Genomic DNA, 19,154 nt, shown 5'->3' with positions numbered 1-19,154 from the left:
TGACCTTTTTCCTGCATTGCTGGGCATCCTACTTGACCCAGGCTACAGCCCTATCTCAGTTTGTTATCTAGACTGGGCTGTCATTGTCTGGCGTTGTGGCATCCTTTGACTGTCAACTGGAAAATGATGGCTCACCCACCTTGATCACCAGCAACTCAAAGTCCCTGTCCACAAAGCAGGAGCAAGCTTTTCTTTCTGCACCATAATGGTCCAGCAGCACAATGTGAGGGGCACTTTCTGGTTTGCAGGGTCTGAAGTGGCATGATGCTAGGCTTTAAATAAAGAACTGTTAATGTGAATGACAGAAAGTCCTGACGGAGCCAAGCACTTCCGTCACCACTGTCACATTATTCCACTAGAGGGTGCTGTATAGCCTTGTTGTGTGACTGGTTTGGTGAAGTGTGAAAGATTGTGTCAGCAAAGTCCCTCTGAGTTAAAGCGGACTGAACACCATAAATTTCACTCACAAAATACTTCAGCTGTAAATGGGAAATCGGCACCCAGTGATTTTCTTTTCAGCATGATTTGATGAAAGAGATATCATGTTTGACAAATTTACTAGAGTTTTTTGAAAATATAATGAGGAGGGGAGATAAAGGGAATCCAGTAGATGGAAAAATCAAAATATAGGAAACAGGAAGAGGAGAAGGCCATTTAGTCATTTGAACCTGCTCTGTCATTCAATAGGATCATGTCTGATCAACCAACTCAGTATGCTGTTCCCATTTTCCCCCTATACCTGTTGATCCCCTTAAACCTAAGAATTATATCTAACTCCACCTTAAAAACAAATTCAGAGTTCTAGCCTCAACCACTTTTGGTGGCAGAAAATTCCACAGTTTCACCATTCTCTTGGTGAAGACATTTCTCCTCATCTCAGTCCTAAATAGCTCAACCATTTAGAAAATAGTTTATTTTCAAAAATAGTCTTCTGACCAAAGTGCATAACCTCACGCTTTTCCACATAGTATTCCATCTGCACTTCCTTCTGCAGCCTCCCTGTCTCCTTAACACAAACTTTCCCTCCACCTATATTTGTACTATCTGCAAAGTTAGCAACAGGGTCTTCAGTTCTTTTGTCTACATTGTTAACACAGAGCATTGAATAGTGTGATTCCAACACTGACTCCTGTGGAACTCCATTAGTCACTACTGTCATACTGAAAAAAATCCCTTTATCCCACTCTTTGCCTTCTGCCAATCAGCCAATCGTCTATCAATGCCAGTATCTTGCCTCGAACACCAGGGTATCTGATTATTTAGCAGGCTCCTATGTGACTTCTTGTCAGAGGCCTTCTGGAAATCCAAATAGATCACGTTCACTGGCTCTCCTTCCTCATTTCCTCCTCTAAAAATTCTAACAGATTTGTCAGACATGATCTCCCCTTGATGAAGTAGGCAAAAGTGAGGACTGCAGATGCTGGAAACCAGAGTTTAGATTAGAGTGGTGCTGGAAAAGCACAGCAGGTCAGGCAGCATCCTCCCCTCTCCTTGATGAAGCCTTGACTCCACCCCATTTAATCATGTATTTCCAAATATTCCACAATCTCATCCTTAATAATGGACTCTAAAATCTTGACAAAGAGTGACGTCAGGCTGACCAGTCTATAATATCCTATTTTCTGCCTCTCTCCCTTCTTAAACAGGCATGTTACATTAGCTATTTCCTCTAGGACATTCCCTGACTCCAGTGATTCATGAAAGATCACCACATATGCCTCCACAATCTCCTCAGCTATCTCCTTCAGAACCCTGGGATGTGGTCCATCTGGTTGAGGTGATTTATCCACCTTCAGACCTTTCAGCTTCTCCAACGCCTTCTTGTTCAAGGTAGCTACTAAACTCAACTTTGCCCCCTGACTCTTGACATTCTGGTATGTTACTGGGTATTCCATTTGAAGACTGATGCAAAGTACCTTTCAATTCCTTTGCGAATTTTTGTTCCCCATTACCACATTTTAGCCTCAGTTTCCAATTGTCCAATGTCTCATCCTTGTCTCTCTCTTCATTTTATATGTCTATAAAAAGAACTCTTGTAATCTTCTTTATTATTACTAGCTAGCCTACCCTCATATTTCATCTTTTCCCCCATCATTAGTTTTTTAGTTGTCTTCTGCTGGTATTTAAAGGCTACCGACTCCTCTGGCTTCCCACTAATCTTCACCACATTGTATGCTTTCTCTTATGCTTCTGAGCTGTCTTGAACTTCCCTTGTCATCCATGTTTGCCTCATCCTTCCCTTATAATGTTTCTTCTTCCCTTAGTACGTTTCTTTGGATGATTTTCTGCTGTGTCTCCTGAATTACCCCAGAAACTCCTGCCATTGCTGTTTCATTGTCTTCCCTTCTAGGTTCCCTTTCTAATCAACTCTGGCCAGATCCTTCCTCATGTTTGTGTAGTTACCTTTACTCAATTGTAGTACTATTACATCTGATTCCAGCTTCTCTCAGTCAAATTTCATGTTGATTTATATCATATTATGGTTTCTGCCTCCTACTGGTTCTTTCACCTTAAGCTCCCTAATCAAGTCTGTATTATTGCACATCACCAAATCCAAAATTGCTAGTGAGCTCTACCACAAGCTACTCCAAAAATCCATCTCATAGACATTCCACAGATTCCCTTGCTTAGAACCTGCTACTGACCTGATTTTACCCTTCCACCTACATATTGAAGTCTCCCATGATTATTGTAATAGTGCCTTTCTTACATGCCTTTTCTATCTCTTGATTTATTTTCTGTCACACATCCTGACTATTGCTAGAAGGTCTATACGTAACTTCAATTATGGACTTCTTTTGCCTTTTGCAGTTCTTCAACTCTATGCACACAGATTCTAGGCCTTCTGACCCAAATATCGCTTCTTGCTATCAATTTCATTTCATTTTTTGCTAACAAGGTAACTTGCCTTCTCTGCTCATCCGCTTGTCCTTGTGATAAGATGCGCATCTTGGACTTCAATGTTTTTAAAAATCTAAACTATGAGCCTAAAAAGTAAGTAATAGCCACCTCTTTCCTTCTGCACTAAACTACCACACTGAGTCCAAAATCCCTAAACTATACACTCACTTGGGCTGTGTCCTCGAGATGTGACCTCTCCTTCCTGACTCTGTGTAGCTTACACAACCATGATCTTATTGAATGGCAGAGCAGGTTCAATGGACCATATGGTCTATTTGTGTTTGGCATGACTGATGTCAGGCTAATTGGCACGTTTCCCTGTTTTTCCCATTCCTTCTTTTCTTAAATAGCGTTGTTGTATTCTTCATTCCCAATGATATTCCCCTGTCTCTGATTCTTAGTGGCTATGCATTTACTTCAGCTTTTCTGCTCCTTTTTATATACTTGTAAAAAAACTCATAAATGTTTTGTTATAATCCTGGCTGGTTCACTCTCATTCTATTTCTTCTCTCTTTCAATCATTATTTTGGTGACCCTTTCACAGATTTCTCCCAATCCTCAAGATCACTATTATCCATGACTTACTCGGAAGATTAAACATGGAATAATTGTTACATAGAAAGGAGATAATTTTGCTCATTGTGTCTATGTTCACTCTCAGAATCATAAATTCACATGATTCTATTTCCATGCCTACTCCCTGTAGTCATGATGTAAAGGTGCTGGACTGGGGTGGATAAAGTTAAAAATCACACAACAGCAGGTTATAGTCCAAAGGTTTATTTGGAAGTACAAGCTTTCAGAGTGCTGCTCCTTCATCAGGTAGCTAGTAGAGCAGAACCATAGGACACAGAATTTATAGCAAAGTGTCATACAACTGATGCGATGTATGAACAAACCTAGATTGCTGTTAGGACTTTTCATCTTTTAGAATGGGTTGCAGATTTCCATTCATTGATATGTAAATCTCAGAACTTCTTTCAAGTCACATTCCCGAGATAACTTAAGGTTTTATAAAAAAAGGTGACATCTCAGCTCAGACAATGCATTAAAGGTCTGAGGTTAGAGTCTGTCTGTATCCCAATCTTGAGTTAGACTGGTTCTCTTTCCAAAGTAGGAATTTATAAAATGTTGCATGGATTGACTGCCTACAGATTGTGTGCTTTTTGAACAAAATAGAATATATCTGCAAATTCAGGAATGTGACTTGGAAGACGATCTGGGATTTACATATTAATGAATCGAAACCTGCCATCCATTCTAAAAGATGAAAGACTTAATCTGGGTTTGTTCAGTATATTGCATCAGTTGTATGACAATATGATTTTTTGCTGTAAATTCTGTGTCTGACAAAGGAGCAGTGTTCTGAAAGCTTGTACTTTCAAATAAACCTGTTGGATTTTAACCTGGTGTTGTGTGATTTTTAACTTTGTACTCCCTGCAACACTGGTTAAAGCACAGCAGGTTAGGCAGCATCCAAGGAACAGGAAATTCGACGTTTCGGGCCAGGGCCCTTCATCAGGAATGAGGAGAGTGTGCCAGGCAGGCTAAGATAAAAGGTAGGGAGGAGGGACTTGGCCTCACTTTTTACTCCCTGCAACACTGCCCACTCTTCCGTTCCAGATAATAACATAGTTCCCTCTTGAATGTGTCATTGAACTTGCCTCAACCACATTCTCAGGCAATGCCCTCCAGATCAAATTTCTTCTTATTTCTCCTATTGCTTCGTTTTCTAATTATCTTCAATTTGTTCCCTCATTCTCAATTCTTTCTTCAATGAAGACAGTTTTTTCCTCAATCTTCACTCTCCACATATCTCATAGATTTGAATATCCTATTTAAATTTTCTCTTAAAAGTCTCCTCTCCAAGGAAAGCAGTACTAACTTCTCTAATCCATATATGTAATTGGAAATCCCCTGGAATCATTCTCATTAATCTCTTTTAAACACTAATGCCTTCACCTCCAACTTAAAGGGTGGTGCTCTGAACTGGACTCAAAACCCAAATTGAAGCTAAATCAGTGTTTTGTACAAGTTTAACATAACTTCCTCATTTTTGTAACCTATACTTCTATTAATAAAGCATACAAGCCTAATCTCCAGCTGTCTTCATCATTGTCTGAGCCAAGATCTAATTGTGCTATCTACTACTGTCCTTATTGTTTATTATTAGGATTACATCTCCTCCTTTTCTGTTATATCTTTTTGAAGTGTTGACCCACATGGAACATTTTTTCCCAACCTTGGTAACCTTGGAACCTTGTTATTGGAGATTATATCAAGTCCTTTTATTTTTATTACTGCCTCAAGTTCATTTTTCTTGCTACAAATGTTTCATGCATGCCAAAAAAGAACTTTTTTTTAATACTGCTATTCTTTGTGTGTATGTTGTCTTTGTTTATGAGTAATGTTAACTCTCCACTCTTTCCTCTCTCACTCTGCATGTCTTTATCCAAATTGATATACTGTGGTAATGACTCTTCTTTTTAGATTTAAAATTCTTCTTTCACCTGAACCTTCATCTCCCCTCCCTCTTCCTTTAGTTTAAAATCCTATTCTCAGCCTGAGTTATATGATTTGACAGGAAGCAGCCCCAGTCTGGTTTAAGTAGAGCCTATCTATTTAAAATAGCTCCCTCTTTTCTAATACTAGTGCTAGTGTCCCATTAATTCAAACCACATCTTCCCAAACCATCCTGGAGTCATTCAATTCATTTTTAAGTTTACTTGATTCTATGCCATTTGATAAATGGCTCAAGTAACAATCTAACGTAATCACTTTTGAAGTTCTGAATTTCAATTTAGATCCTAATTCCCAAAACATCATTTTAATTCACCGGTTGTCAGCTCCTACATGGATCACAACAACTGGATTCTCCCCATTTTACTATAAATGTCTCTTCATCTGTGAAGAGATATCCTTATCCTTTGAACTCATACAGGCAAGGCAATCTTCAGAAATCCCTACTCCAGCAGCACAGAGCAACATCTGTTCCCCACCTCTACTGCATTCTTTATCACTCTTCTTGAATGATTGGATCTCTCCTTCTTTGAATCAGACAAACTTTATAACATGATTTAAAAGACATGTTTTTGCTAATGGGTAGATGAAAAGTAGTTTTTAAAAAACCTCGCTGTTCAATACATTGGTGGATGAATTTCACAGGGCAAAAATTGCTAGAAAATAATTCCACAATTTGCCATTTTTTTAGTCTTGCATATGTAAAAACTGATGAAATAATTTGATAGTTTGATGCAGTTAACAATATGTTTTGTATTTACAGCTCTTCAGAAATACCACACATAAATCATGATAAATCAATCGAAAGATTTGGAGTGATAAGAATTAGGAAAAAGATTTCCATAAGACAGTGTATTCATAATCACATATCTTGCTGTGCAAGCAATATTCATGGAACAGAGTGTTCAAGTCTTTACACTCAAGGTAATTAACTCAACAGTCAATGTAAATAACAATAAAAAGTGATTTAACATAATAGTTTCATACAGGAAATCAGATAATGTCATGGAACTGTAGTAAACGAACTGCTTCATGTTTCATGATTTTTTTTTCATAATCTGTGTACTCTAAGCGCTATCCCTCAAAATTCTCAGCTGAGAGCCTGATTTCTGCCAGGAATGAGCCTTGAAGTTGGAATGGAATCCATGCAGTTATGCTGGAATTTCATCCCACGTACTCTGGTCTTTGACATTCATGCAAAGGTGAGGGGAGGGGAACATAAGCAAATAGAGTCATAGAGATGTACAGCACGGAAATAGACCCTTCAATCCAACTAGTTTATGTTGATCAGATCTCTCAAACTAACCTAGTGCCACGAGCCGGCACTTGGCCCATATCCCTTTAAATCCTTGCTATTCATATACCCATCCATCTTCTGCCCCAACTTCCACATCAAGGTGCTTGTCAGGGTGAGTTCCTGTGATACTGTGAAAATTCAATCCTTCACAATATGAAATACTTCAGGACATTTAGTGCGAACTAAAAATCATTTTGAAGCCTTTTGAAGGACCCAAAATCCTATTAAGGCTGAAGTAATCACTCTTGGAGAGGCTCAGTTAGATATTCTGGAGATACAATGTCTCCTTTTGTGGATGAAGACTCAAACCATTAATTGGCCTTCCCAGGAAAAATCACAGGTGGGTGAATGCAGATGTCTGACTCTATTTTAACCTGATGACAGGGTTTACAGCCACAGGAAAAATCTCACTTATGGTTTCACTCCAAATAGTACTCAGGGGAATGCTTCTTGCTCAAATCCACCATGCTCAAAATACAGCCAAGCAAACTAATACTTTAAAATAAAACTCTGTTCTCTTTATGTGTGCTTGGTAACAGTAAAATCTTGAACTCAGAAACATCTAGGAACATGGCACAAAACAAAAGAAGTATTCAGACTGGTACACAATATGTCTCATGGTAATACTGAAAAGATCATTAGATTCCTTCAAGCTATGCATTCAAAACAAACTTTTTTTTTGTAGAAAAAAATGATGTGTATACTTAGGCAAATATGTGCTAGAGTTACCTACCAGTGGGAACTGGACCAATAATACTTTCACAAGATGTGGGAGTTAGCATACTCTCAGGGAGTGCACTCAACTCACCATCCCAATGTCCGTCAGGCAGCTCAGGGATAACTCTGCAACATTTTATTTTCCATTGCAAATTTGTCTTTTAGTGCGTCCAGCAGCAAACTGCACTGGATGTACCCAAATTAAACATTTCGCATTGGGCTTGCACTTCATGCAAAGATGTTAGTACTTTGGCTTGATCCATTATCTAAAGGTCAGGACTTGTTACTAATTGGGGACGTCAATACATTCAGATTTTTGATTTTGTCAGGCATTTGCATTGAAAATATGTGAACTTTTCATTTTTAAAAAAAAACAAATAAGATCAGTTAAGAAGGAAAACATTGGTCACTATAACAATGATTGTAACTAATCATGGAAATTGCAAATCATTGTAGACAGTGTATGATACAGCAAGGATTTAAAAGTATACGTCTACAGAGCAGACTGACTGCGATCCCTCTCAACCCCAAGGGTTAATTTTCAGTAACTTTGGATTAGTTCATTTCAAATACAAGGATTCCTGCAATGCCTTCATTTTATGCTTTGTTCATTTAAACACATCGTAACATTTGATACAGATAAGGAGCTCTTTATCCTCAAAATTAGTGATCATTTTCTAAAGATAATTCAGTTTAATGCATGACCTATCACCTTTACATGACCTCCATAATAATTTTGTTTTAAATAATTAGCCTACTGTTCAGCTGGTAATTACTTTAAAAGTGTAAAAAAAAACCTGTTATTAATACATTGTAGTTCTTGTTCAACTTGTGGATATCCTTTCCTTGTACTACCTACTACTTTCCCACCACTTCCTTCTCAGAGACCACAATCATTTCCTTCTATTAAATGACTTCTTCTGTTTTGCCAATTCGACCACCACTTCTCTTTGCTGAGGCAGACTCCATTTCCCTCACTAAAGACACTGTTGCTTCCCTTCTTGAGATAACCCCTTTATGAGAGTTCAAAAATGTTATTCCTCAGAAGTACAACTACTCTGATTAGAAACAGTAGTATCAATGCCTGCAATTCCATACGGCTAAAACTATAATTATCAGTTTAAAATGTAGTAACAACACAAACACTGATCTTCTTAACACCCACGACCCGGCACAAAAGGCACTTGAAAGGTTGTGATTTAATCCAAATATTTCTATTTGAAAATTGAGAAAAAAATCATTGTCTTGGCTGAAAGTGAAATTAATTCATGCAAATGGCCTTGAATATTGTTTAGTCTATTGCAATTAAACATGTCATTTTATAATATTTTGTCCTCTTTATTATAGATCTTGATAGATCAAACAAAGAAAGCTCAGTTTTGAATGTTTTTCTGAAAGTTGGTGATCCATTTCTGGTGCGATGTATTGCTTCATATGAAACATACAAATTCAGAATAGATTGGATTACTAACACAAATGCAGGAAATACAACAGAGGTATGGCTCTGATTTGAGATTGTTTATTATCTAAAGGGATAAAGTATTTATTTTTAAAAATCAGCATTGTTCTTGCTGTTCCAATAATGAAACAGGTCCTGGACGTTGAAGAATCATTTGTATCAAGCAGGCACACAAGGATCAGATTCTTGTTTATTACTTCAGTACAACTGGAAAATAGCGGATTATATACATGTGCTTCTACAAAACATTCAAAGAAAACAGTGAAATTAACAGTCATTGGTAAGTTTAAGCTTCACAATTGAACGTTTAATTCAATGGCATATAGAATTAATTTTTCCAATCTGCTAATATAAAATGAAATACATAACTTATTAATCTTCCTAATAGAACAATATGTCCAAGTTTTGTGATGATTGTATTTTCAATTCTTGCCTTGTATTAGCACAGTACATTTGGTATTATTCAGAATTTGAAATAAAGACATCAAATCTAATTTGAAATTCCTTTGCATGCTTTAGCCATACTTCCATACAGCATTTAAACACAGTGAATTCAACTAATACGTAAGACTAAATTCCAATGTATGCTACACAAATTTTGATGGAAATTCAGTTCACTGTTTCAGGTGTACATTACAAAAGCTTATAATCAAATTTGTAGCCCCACTTCCATGGTTAAACTCTTACAATTCGTATGCCTTCATCCTTATTTAGCCTACATTGAAGTCCTAACATAAGTAGAGTTTTCCTTTGCATATTTTGTTTCTTGCCCTGAAAGTTCTTGAGCACTGAACTATATTTCTACTGGGCATCCTTTTATACCATATCTGGATGGCTATACATTTTGTATAGCTGATATGGTTGGCTGAATTTTCATTCCAGACCCTAAATTACGCAGCTAGGAGGAAATGTAACTTAGGAACATGAACATGCTGGTACTAGGACCCAGACGTGATATTCAAGAAGGAGAGCACTCCAGCACTGAAAAATATCTCCTCTCCAGAGGTAAGAGTTACAGATAAAGATAGGAGAATGAGAATGTGTCTTGTCATGAGAAAATCAAGCTGGCTATAAAGCCATTTTCAAACATCAACTGGGATAAAACAATGGATCTGAATGGCTACCTGCACTGTAAGGCACTATCTACTGGATAAGAATCAAGACTTTTGATGAGTCAAATCCTTCTTTAAGTACCATCTTATATATTTCAAGTATTTGCTTATGTAATATTTGTTACTAATCTTAAAAAGGAAAGGATGAATTAAATTTATTGCAGGTTTTTAAAGTAATGTCTGTTATGATAAAACATTACAGCAGATTGGTATTCATTATTTTTACAGAGAAAGGATTTATAAATTCATCAATAACAAACAATGTTCATACAATTGGTGAAGCAGAGAACTTTTGTTTTGAAGTTAGATTGAAGGCATACCCACTTGTAAGGTGCCAGTGGTATTTCTCCCACAAAGCATTCCCCAGCTTGCTTAAAAAGATATCTGGAAACAGGTAAATGCTTTTTGATTGATTTTGCTGGACAGTTTGCTAAACTATATTATTTATATTAAAAAATTATGTGGGGTGTTTGTGACAACATTTAAGTTCTGGGTCACAATTTTAAACTCAAAGCTGAATAGTAATTTATTAGGTGAAGTTAATTGGTTTAAGGGACCCTTGATCAATTTCTAATTGGCTCTTAAAGGAGAAGGGCATTGCCGATGTCTCCTCCCATTATCTCCTGACTGGTTCCTTACATTCTTAATTATTCACAGGGCCCTTTTTTAAAATTTGTTCACACTGCTGGTTAGGTCAGCATTTATTGCCCACTGTACTCCCTTCTAAAACAAATTGAAACAACTAAAGCATAGCTTTAGTAAAGCATTCTTTATAAGGCCTAACAAGCTGAGAAGATACCATCTCTGCCTCATTCAATTGTGGAATGGATATTAAATAGAAATAAGCTAGACAGATCCCCTCATCTTGTAGCTGTAATTAAGGCATTAAGGTATTGTCTTCACATTGTTCTGAATCCCATAGTGCATTTCCTTGTTAAATGAAGCTCAGCAGAGTGACACGGTAGTTAAATACTAAAATCTATATTGGATACAGACAGGCAGATTATAGAGTCAGAGTCGTACAGCGCAGAAACAGACCCTTTCGCCTACTATGTTTTTGCTGGCCAAAGACCAAACTACATTGACCCCATTTACCTGCACTTGATCCATTGCCTATTATGCCTTGGCATTTTGAGTATTCATCCAGATGCATGTTAAATGTTGCAAGTGTACCTGCCTCCACCACCCTCTCAGGCAGCACATTGCATATTTCTACCATCCTTTGGGTGAAAAACATTTTTCTCAGATCATGTCTAAGCCACCTATTCCCCACCTTACACTCATGCCCTCTGGTCTTTGATATGCCTGCCAGAGAGAAAAGATTCTCATGATCTACTCTGTCTATGTCTGTCATAATTTTGTATACTTTCAATCTGATCACCCTATAGCATCCTATGTTCCAAGGTAAACAAACCCAGCCTATCCAATCTCTTCATAACTGAAAACTTTTCATCTCAGGCAACATCCTGGTGAATCTCCGCTGCTCTCTCACCAGTGAAATCATGACCTTCCAATAGTGTGGCAGCCGGAACTGCATACAGTATTCCATCTGTGGCCCAACCAATGTTTTATAAAGTTGTAACTACCTCGCTCCTGTATTCTACACCCTGGTTAATGAAGGAAAACATTCCGTATGTCTTCTTCACTACCCTGTCTACTTGTGCTGACACCTTTAGAGTATTATAGACTTGTACACCAAGGTCCCTTTGTTCCTCAGTACTCCTTAAGGAACTACCATTCATTGTGCAAATTCTTCCCTCACTGGACCTCCCAAGATGCATTACCTCAAAAAAATTATCAGGGTTAGATTCCATCAGTCATTGCTGTGCCCAATTTACGAGCTGATCCATATCTGACTGCAGCCCGAGACCATCCTCTTCACTATCAACAACATTATCAATTTTGTCATTGGCAAATTTGCTAATTATACCTCCATTCACGTCCAAGTCATTAATGCACATACAACCAATTCCTGTGGCACACTTCTATTCACAGGCTTCCAGTCACAAAAACATTCTCCCACCTTCACCTTTTACCTCCTATTTGCAAGCCAATTTTGGATCCAGTTTGCTAACCTGCCTCGGATCCCATGGGCTCTTACCTTTTGGACCAGCCTTCCATGTGGGACCTTGTCAAAGGCCTTACAGAAGTCCATGTAAACCACATCAACTGCACTACCCTCATCAATATATTTAGTCAGCTTTTCAAAAAACTCAAGATTCGCCAGACAGGATCTCCCTTTACCAACTCCATGCTGACTATCCTTAGTAAATCCTTACCTTTTCAAGTATTGATTAATCCTGTACCTCAGAACTGTTTCCAATAACTTCCCTATCACTGATGCCAGACTAACTGATCTGTAATTATCTGGCCTATCCCTGCTGCCTTTCTTGAACAAAGGAATCACATTAGCTATCCTCCAATTTTATGCGACTTCACCTGTGGCTGACAAAGTTTTAAACATATCTGCCAGGGTCTCAACAATTTCCTCTCTTGCCTTCCATAACAGCCTGGAATATATATCATCATGCCCTGTGGATTTATGCACCCTTATCCACATTAAAATATCTAATATCTCCTCCTTCTTAATCTTAAGATGTTCTAGAACCTCACTATTCCAACTGAAATCTTCAGCTACCATGTCTGTCTCCTCTCTGAAAACAGATGAGATGTATTCATTTGAGACCTCACACACGTCCTCAGGTTCCACTGCCCCTCTAGTCTGTAATACGGCCCACACTTTCTCTGTAATCCTCTTACTCTTAACATCCGTATGAAAGCCTTGGAATTTTCCTGGGTCCTATCTCCAAAGAAATTTTGTGGTCTCTCTTTACTTTTGTGCAACCCTCTACACTCAATACTTTTGAAGGGATGCACATGTTTTAATACACTATACCTGACATATGCTTTTTTTCTTTGTCTTTATCAAACTCACAATATCGTTTGACATACAATGTTCCCTGGACTTGCTGCCCATGTTCTTCAGTGTTAGACAATCAAAATAAAATGCAGCATACGCACACATACGCACACATATGCACACATCCTCCAATTAAAATGAAATATAATCTAATCCAATGAAAGCATGTAATTGTTTTGAAATTTATCACTTTAAATACCAACTGTCCAGTTCCTGAAGTTACCTCGAGCCAGCAGCTCATTTCAAATAGAAGAACATAAGAAATAGGAGCGAGAATTGTCTCTGAACATAATATTTCATGTTTTGAAAAAGACATTTAACTGATAGCAGATATTTGCAACAAAAACAGAAGCTTAGCATCGGTGAAGAAAAATCATAAGTTAATGTTTCGGGTCCACTGACCTTTCCTCAGAACTGATGGTAGCGAGGAAATTGTCAAATTATAGGCCTAGTTGCCATTTTCCTAGCTACCATCAGTACTGAGGAAGGGACACTGGACCAAAACGTTAACTCTGATTTTTTCTTCACAGGTGCTGCCAGACCTACGGAACTTTCCCAGCAACTTCTGTTTTTGTCATTGATTTATAGCACCTTCAGTTCTTTCAATATCAGATATTTGTTTTCATTATATTTTTTGTTGCTGATGTTTAGATTTATTCACTGAATGAGTCGTTAAATATAACAGCAGCATCAAGAATTGTCAATGAATATTTGGATCTGAATTTGAACTATATATAGTCATCTGTATCTAAAATTTGTCAGCAATCATTTATAGGACTGGCAAAAGTTTACTAAAATTCCTAATTAAAAATCTAGCAATCATGTCTCAAAGCCATTTCACAAATTGACATTATCTAAAACATTTCATTGTTTACGGCCATAAAAAGATTTAGGTATTTTAAATGGTATTTCCCCAAGTTGTACACATTTACATTATTTGTTATACTAATTTATTTTGTTGTGCCATACCCACTGGTGTACAAAGTGCTGTTAACTTTATTCCACAAAGGCAGTACATATTTTAAAAATAACTCATACATATTTCCTTCAGGAAAGATATCCTTGTTGGCATTTTAAAAGTTCTAGGTACTTAAAAGGGAAAATGTTTTATTTGTTAGTGTGACATGTTAGGCAGGGATATTAGAAGTTTGGATCCGAAATATGTATGAGGAGTTAAATCAGGTATACCCTAGTACTCTGTGGGAAGCTAGAGAAGTGATTGCTAGGCTTTCTGCTGAGATATTTGTATCATCGATAGTCACAGGTGAGGTGCCGGAAGATTGCAGGTTGGCTAACGTGGTGCCACTCTTTAAGAAGGGTAGTAAGGACAAGCCAGGTAACTATAGACCGGTGGGTCTGATGTCGGTGGTGGGCAAGTTGTTGGAGGGAATCCTGTGAGATAGGATGTACAAGTATTTGGAAAGTCAAGGACTGATTAGGGATAGTCCACATGGCTTTGTGCATGTGAAATCATGTCCCACAAACTTGATTGAGTTTTTTGAAGAAGTAGCAAAGAGGATTAATGAGGGCAAAGCGGTAGGTGTGATCTATATGGACTTCAGTAAGGTGTTCGACAAGGTTCCCCATGGGAGACTGATTAGCAAGGTTAGATCTCATGGAATACAGGGAGAACTAGCCATTTGGATATAGAACTGACTCAAGGGTAGAAGACAGACGATAGTGGTGGAGGGTTATTTTTCAGATTGGAGGCCTGTGACCAGCAGAGTGCCAAAAGGATCGGTGATGGGTCTACTACATTTTGTCATTTATATAAATGATTTGGATGTGAACATAAAGGTATAATTACTAAGTTTGCACATTACACCAAAATTGGAGGTGTAGTGGACAGCGAAGATGGTTACATCAGATTACAACAGGATTTTGATCAGATGGGCCAATAGGCTGAGAAGTGGCAGATGGAGTTTAATTCAGATAAATGCGAGGTGCTGCATTTTGGGAAAGTAAATCTTAGCAGGACTTATACACTTAATGGTAAACTCCTAGGGAGGGTTGCTGAACAAAGAGACCTTGGAGTGCAGGTTTATAGCTCTTTGAAAGTGGAGTCGCATGTAGATAGGATAGTGAAGAAAGCGTTTGGTATGCTTTATTTTATTGGTCAGAGTATTGAGTACATGAGTTGGGAGGTCATGTTGCAGTTGTACGGGACATTGGTTAGGCCACTGTTGGAATATTGCCTGCAGTTCTGGTCTCCTTCCTATCGGAAAGATGTTGTGAAACTTGAAAGGGTTCAGAAAAGATTTACAAGGATGTTGCCATCATTGAAGGATTTGAGCTATAGAAAGAGGCTGAACAGGCTGGGGCTGTTTTCCCTGGAGCGTCGGAGGCTGAGGGATGACCTTATAGAGGTTTACAAAATTATGAGGAGCATGGATAGGGTAAATAGACAAAGTCTTTTCCCTGGGGTTGGAGAGTCCAGAACTAGAGAGCATTGGTTTAGGGTGAGAGGAGAAAGATATAAAAGGGACCTAAGGGGCAACTTTTCACGCAAAGGATGGTATATGTATGGAATGAGCTGCCTGAGGAAGTGGTGGAGACTAGTACAATTGTAACATTTAAAATGCATTTGGATGGGTATATGTTAAGGAAGGGTATGGAGGTATATGGGCCAGGTGCTGGCAAGTGGGACTAGATTGGGTTGAGATATCTGGTCAGCATGGATGGGTTGGACTGAAGGGTCTGTTTCCATGCTGTACATCTCTATAACTCTATTAAGGTTCAGCACTCCCAAACAGGAACCGGCTTAAGGGATTGATTGGCCCACCATCTTTCAAGGTTCCTATGATAACACTTGATTTCTATTGATGTGCAAAATGTTCTTTTTATTTTTAAGATACATAATGAAATAATTCTGCAATTAATTTTAGCATAGTTATATACTTCCTCCCAAAGGAAAATTGTGTAAATGTAAATACATACATGCAGTTCACATTCACACCCATTCACTTGAGATAGCTAATATTTATCTTGAGACAGATAACACAGTTTAAACTATAATTATGGTGCTGAAATGTTCACCTAAATAATCTCAACTATTATCTTTACTAAACATTATATTTACCACTTAACATGCATAAAATATAAAGCTACTTTAACCCCAAATATCCAATGGAAACAAGGCACGTCAGGAATTAAATGCCCACCTCATTACCCCTTCATGAATCTTTTTGATTTCAGTGTTAAAAGGTGCTTCCTGACAGACACAGAAAGCTGCTTATCCAATGCCAAATTCATCTACCCTAATTTAGGTCCAAAACTTGACTCTGATATTAACTTTTATCTGCGTGAGAAAGGCAATATGGACTTTTTGGCAGATAAACTTCCTGTTTTAGGACCAGAGAAACATATTTTTAAGCCCCACAAAATAATTTATATCTCAGATTACAAGATATAAATTGTAATTTTGTAATATTAGATTTCCCCCTCAGATTTCTATCCTGAAAAGTCATCCGCTACATTTGGAGCACTTAGGAGCAAGCAGAGTCCAGTTAGCCCTTCAAGCTTGCTCTGCCATTCAATAAAATCATCTCTGATCTGATTGTGATTTCAATTCCTCTTGCCTGTCATCACTCTTGACTCCCGTGTGGATCAAACATGTGTTTTAACTCTGCCATGAACAAAGTTTGGTGACCCAGCTTCCACTGTATTCTAGAGAAGAAAATTCCACAGACCAACAACCCTCTGACAGAAAAGAAATTCTTCACCTCAGTCTTAAAATGGACACTTCTTATTCATAAATTGTGCCTCCTACTTCTCATCACCCCATAAGAAAAAACATCCTCCTGATGTCCACCCTATCTAGTCACCTCTTACAACAATCATAACCTCTCATACTTTTGAACCCCAATGGATACATGCCCAAAATGTTCAGTCTTTCTGCATAGGATAAGCCCCTCATCCCAGGAATGAGGTAAGTGAACTTTCTCTGAACTATTCACCTGAATGCTCTTGTTAGATTGATATTCTGGAGACCAGCAGGTGCCTGCAGGGGGAAATGAAACTGTGCATGTTGATGAGATCTATTGTATAAATACACCACAATCTCATAATTAATGCAAGAAGATGAGCTACTAAGCAACTTACTAGCTGTTAATAATATCCCAAAGCTCTCTGAAGTTGATTATTGCTATTGTTAACCTCTATTATCTATTAGAATAAAGAGGAATGCGTAAAAACAACAAAAGGAAGTGACTAATTTAAATATGCATCCTTCAATAAATTAGCATCATGATGAAGAACAACAGATATACTGAACTAAGGTATTCCAGAATACAGGCTCTTGTCACTTTTTCCAAATACTAAATTCCATCATCAGAGTATAGCATAGTGTGGAGATAATACGCTTCATAAGAGGGAGTGGGTCACCCCAACCCAGCTACCTAGAGGCATTAACAGAAACCTGACAGCAATATCAGTTAGTTATCTTCTCATGGTGTACAACATATGTTGTCTTAGGACAAAGGCATAGAGGATAATAATAGATGAAACTTCGGGTTATTTTTAGGACTAGTATGAGAGATGCAAAAGAAAGCATACTCCTAAAATGTTTCTTATAAGATCGATGAAGCTCACACCAATTTCCATTTACAAAATACATGCAGTGCACTAATAAATTTATCATTTGTTTTCATATAGATTTTTTCTGCTACTTATGCTTTTTGTTTATTGCATGATACCTAATTCTCATTCTTTTTACTGCTTCTTAGTTATTCTGCATCATTTTGTGATCATGGTCATAAACCAGGAATCTATGAATTCTTTGCAGAAAATGAGGAGGCAGAATTTCAGACATTTTTTACTTTATATATAAAAAGTAAGTAATAATTACTGAGTTTAGTACATTTATTTTGATATTAAAGTTCAAGGTATTTAATTTAAATAAATTTATTTTCTAATTTGAGGAGAAAGACGTTACAGGTAATTATTGTACCTTCTTAAAGGTGATGCAACATAGAATTAGAATGCCAAAGGCCTAAAGGAAAATTAATTCTTGAACGCAGAAGATGGAATTTGACCCAACAAAACTCTTATCACTTTCCTTAGCGCAGAATTTTCACTCAAAGTTTATACCTAAGAAATTGCCAGGTCTTTGGTAATTGACAATGTTGAGGCATTGAATTTTTTTATGACTTTGTTCTCTCCTTTCAGATGTGTTGACCTTTGCTGAACTATTGTTCTCTTGTCAATCCATCTAAAATGAGCTATAATCTAGAACTGACATTTCTCTCTGTTCACTGCTTTTATGCATGCCGCTATCGGTCATCTTTCCATCCAATTTCTGATGTTTACCACATATATAGTCCTTTTCCAACTTGGCCTGTTCTTTCCTGACATTTCACCTTCTATTTTCACCGGCCCAAGACTTTCATCCTATCTTTTCTAGTGATTGTATTTCCTCAGTTTCGGCTTCCTCACCAGCTCAAAGTCCATGATATGCTGGGACTTCAAAGTTCCTGATGGTACACTGATGGTACACTGATGGTACACTGATGGTTCATTGTTCTGTCCAGTTAATTCTAAAGACCCTACATTGAAAACAGTAGGAACAAGTTACTGCAGATGCTGGGCTCTGTACTGAAGACAAAACAAAAACACTGGAGATCACAGTGGATCAGGCAGCATTCATGGAGAGAAAACAAGATAGCTACCTGATGAAAGAGCAGCACTTCAAAAGCTTGTACTTCTAAATAAACCTGTTGGGACTATAACCTGGTGTTGTGATTTTTAACTTTGACCACCCCAGTCCAACACAGGCACCTCCACACCATTGTTTCAAATCTAGATGACTCTTCATTAGAGTTGATGTGAAGCTTCATTTCAACTCTGATGAAAAGTCATCTAGACTCGAAACATTGGCATTGAAAATGGTACCCTGGTCAAATGGTCATTTTAGATGTGTGAGTGAACATCTGTTCTAGCATGACAGACATTACAGATGAGCTCAATCTATCCTTATTCGATTTTAAGAGATATGAATTGTCCAACTGGAGTCCCTGGGTATCAATTAGGAGTGAAAACATATTTGTTTTGCTGTAGTTGATCTGACTGCTACAAACTCACAGCACGTTGAGGATTATCTATATGGTTTAGTGCAATACTGTGTCATTAACTGCCGAACTAGACTTGGTGAAATATTAAGGCAAAATATTGCAGATACTGGAAATAAAACCAGAAAATGCTAGAAATACTCAACATTTATGGTTAAAAACC

General features: G+C 37.7%; 1 protein-coding gene across 1 annotated transcript in view; it reads left to right on the top strand.

Moving 5' to 3' along the window:
- Positions 1 to 19,154, top strand: part of flt3 (fms related receptor tyrosine kinase 3) — a 74,178-nt gene that overhangs the window by 15,190 nt on the left and 39,834 nt on the right. Inside the window, exons 5-8 of the mRNA XM_060826973.1 lie at positions 8,783 to 8,931; positions 9,027 to 9,174; positions 10,235 to 10,400; positions 17,651 to 17,757. Of these exons, the coding sequence (XP_060682956.1) occupies positions 8,783 to 8,931; positions 9,027 to 9,174; positions 10,235 to 10,400; positions 17,651 to 17,757 (570 nt within the window). The remainder of the gene's footprint in view (positions 1 to 8,782; positions 8,932 to 9,026; positions 9,175 to 10,234; positions 10,401 to 17,650; positions 17,758 to 19,154) is intronic.

Source organism: Hemiscyllium ocellatum, chromosome 6, assembly GCF_020745735.1.
Source record: "Hemiscyllium ocellatum isolate sHemOce1 chromosome 6, sHemOce1.pat.X.cur, whole genome shotgun sequence".
Lineage (NCBI taxonomy): Eukaryota > Metazoa > Chordata > Chondrichthyes > Orectolobiformes > Hemiscylliidae > Hemiscyllium > Hemiscyllium ocellatum.
Note: the sequence above shows the minus strand (reverse complement) of the source record. Positions and strands in the feature narration are given on the sequence as shown.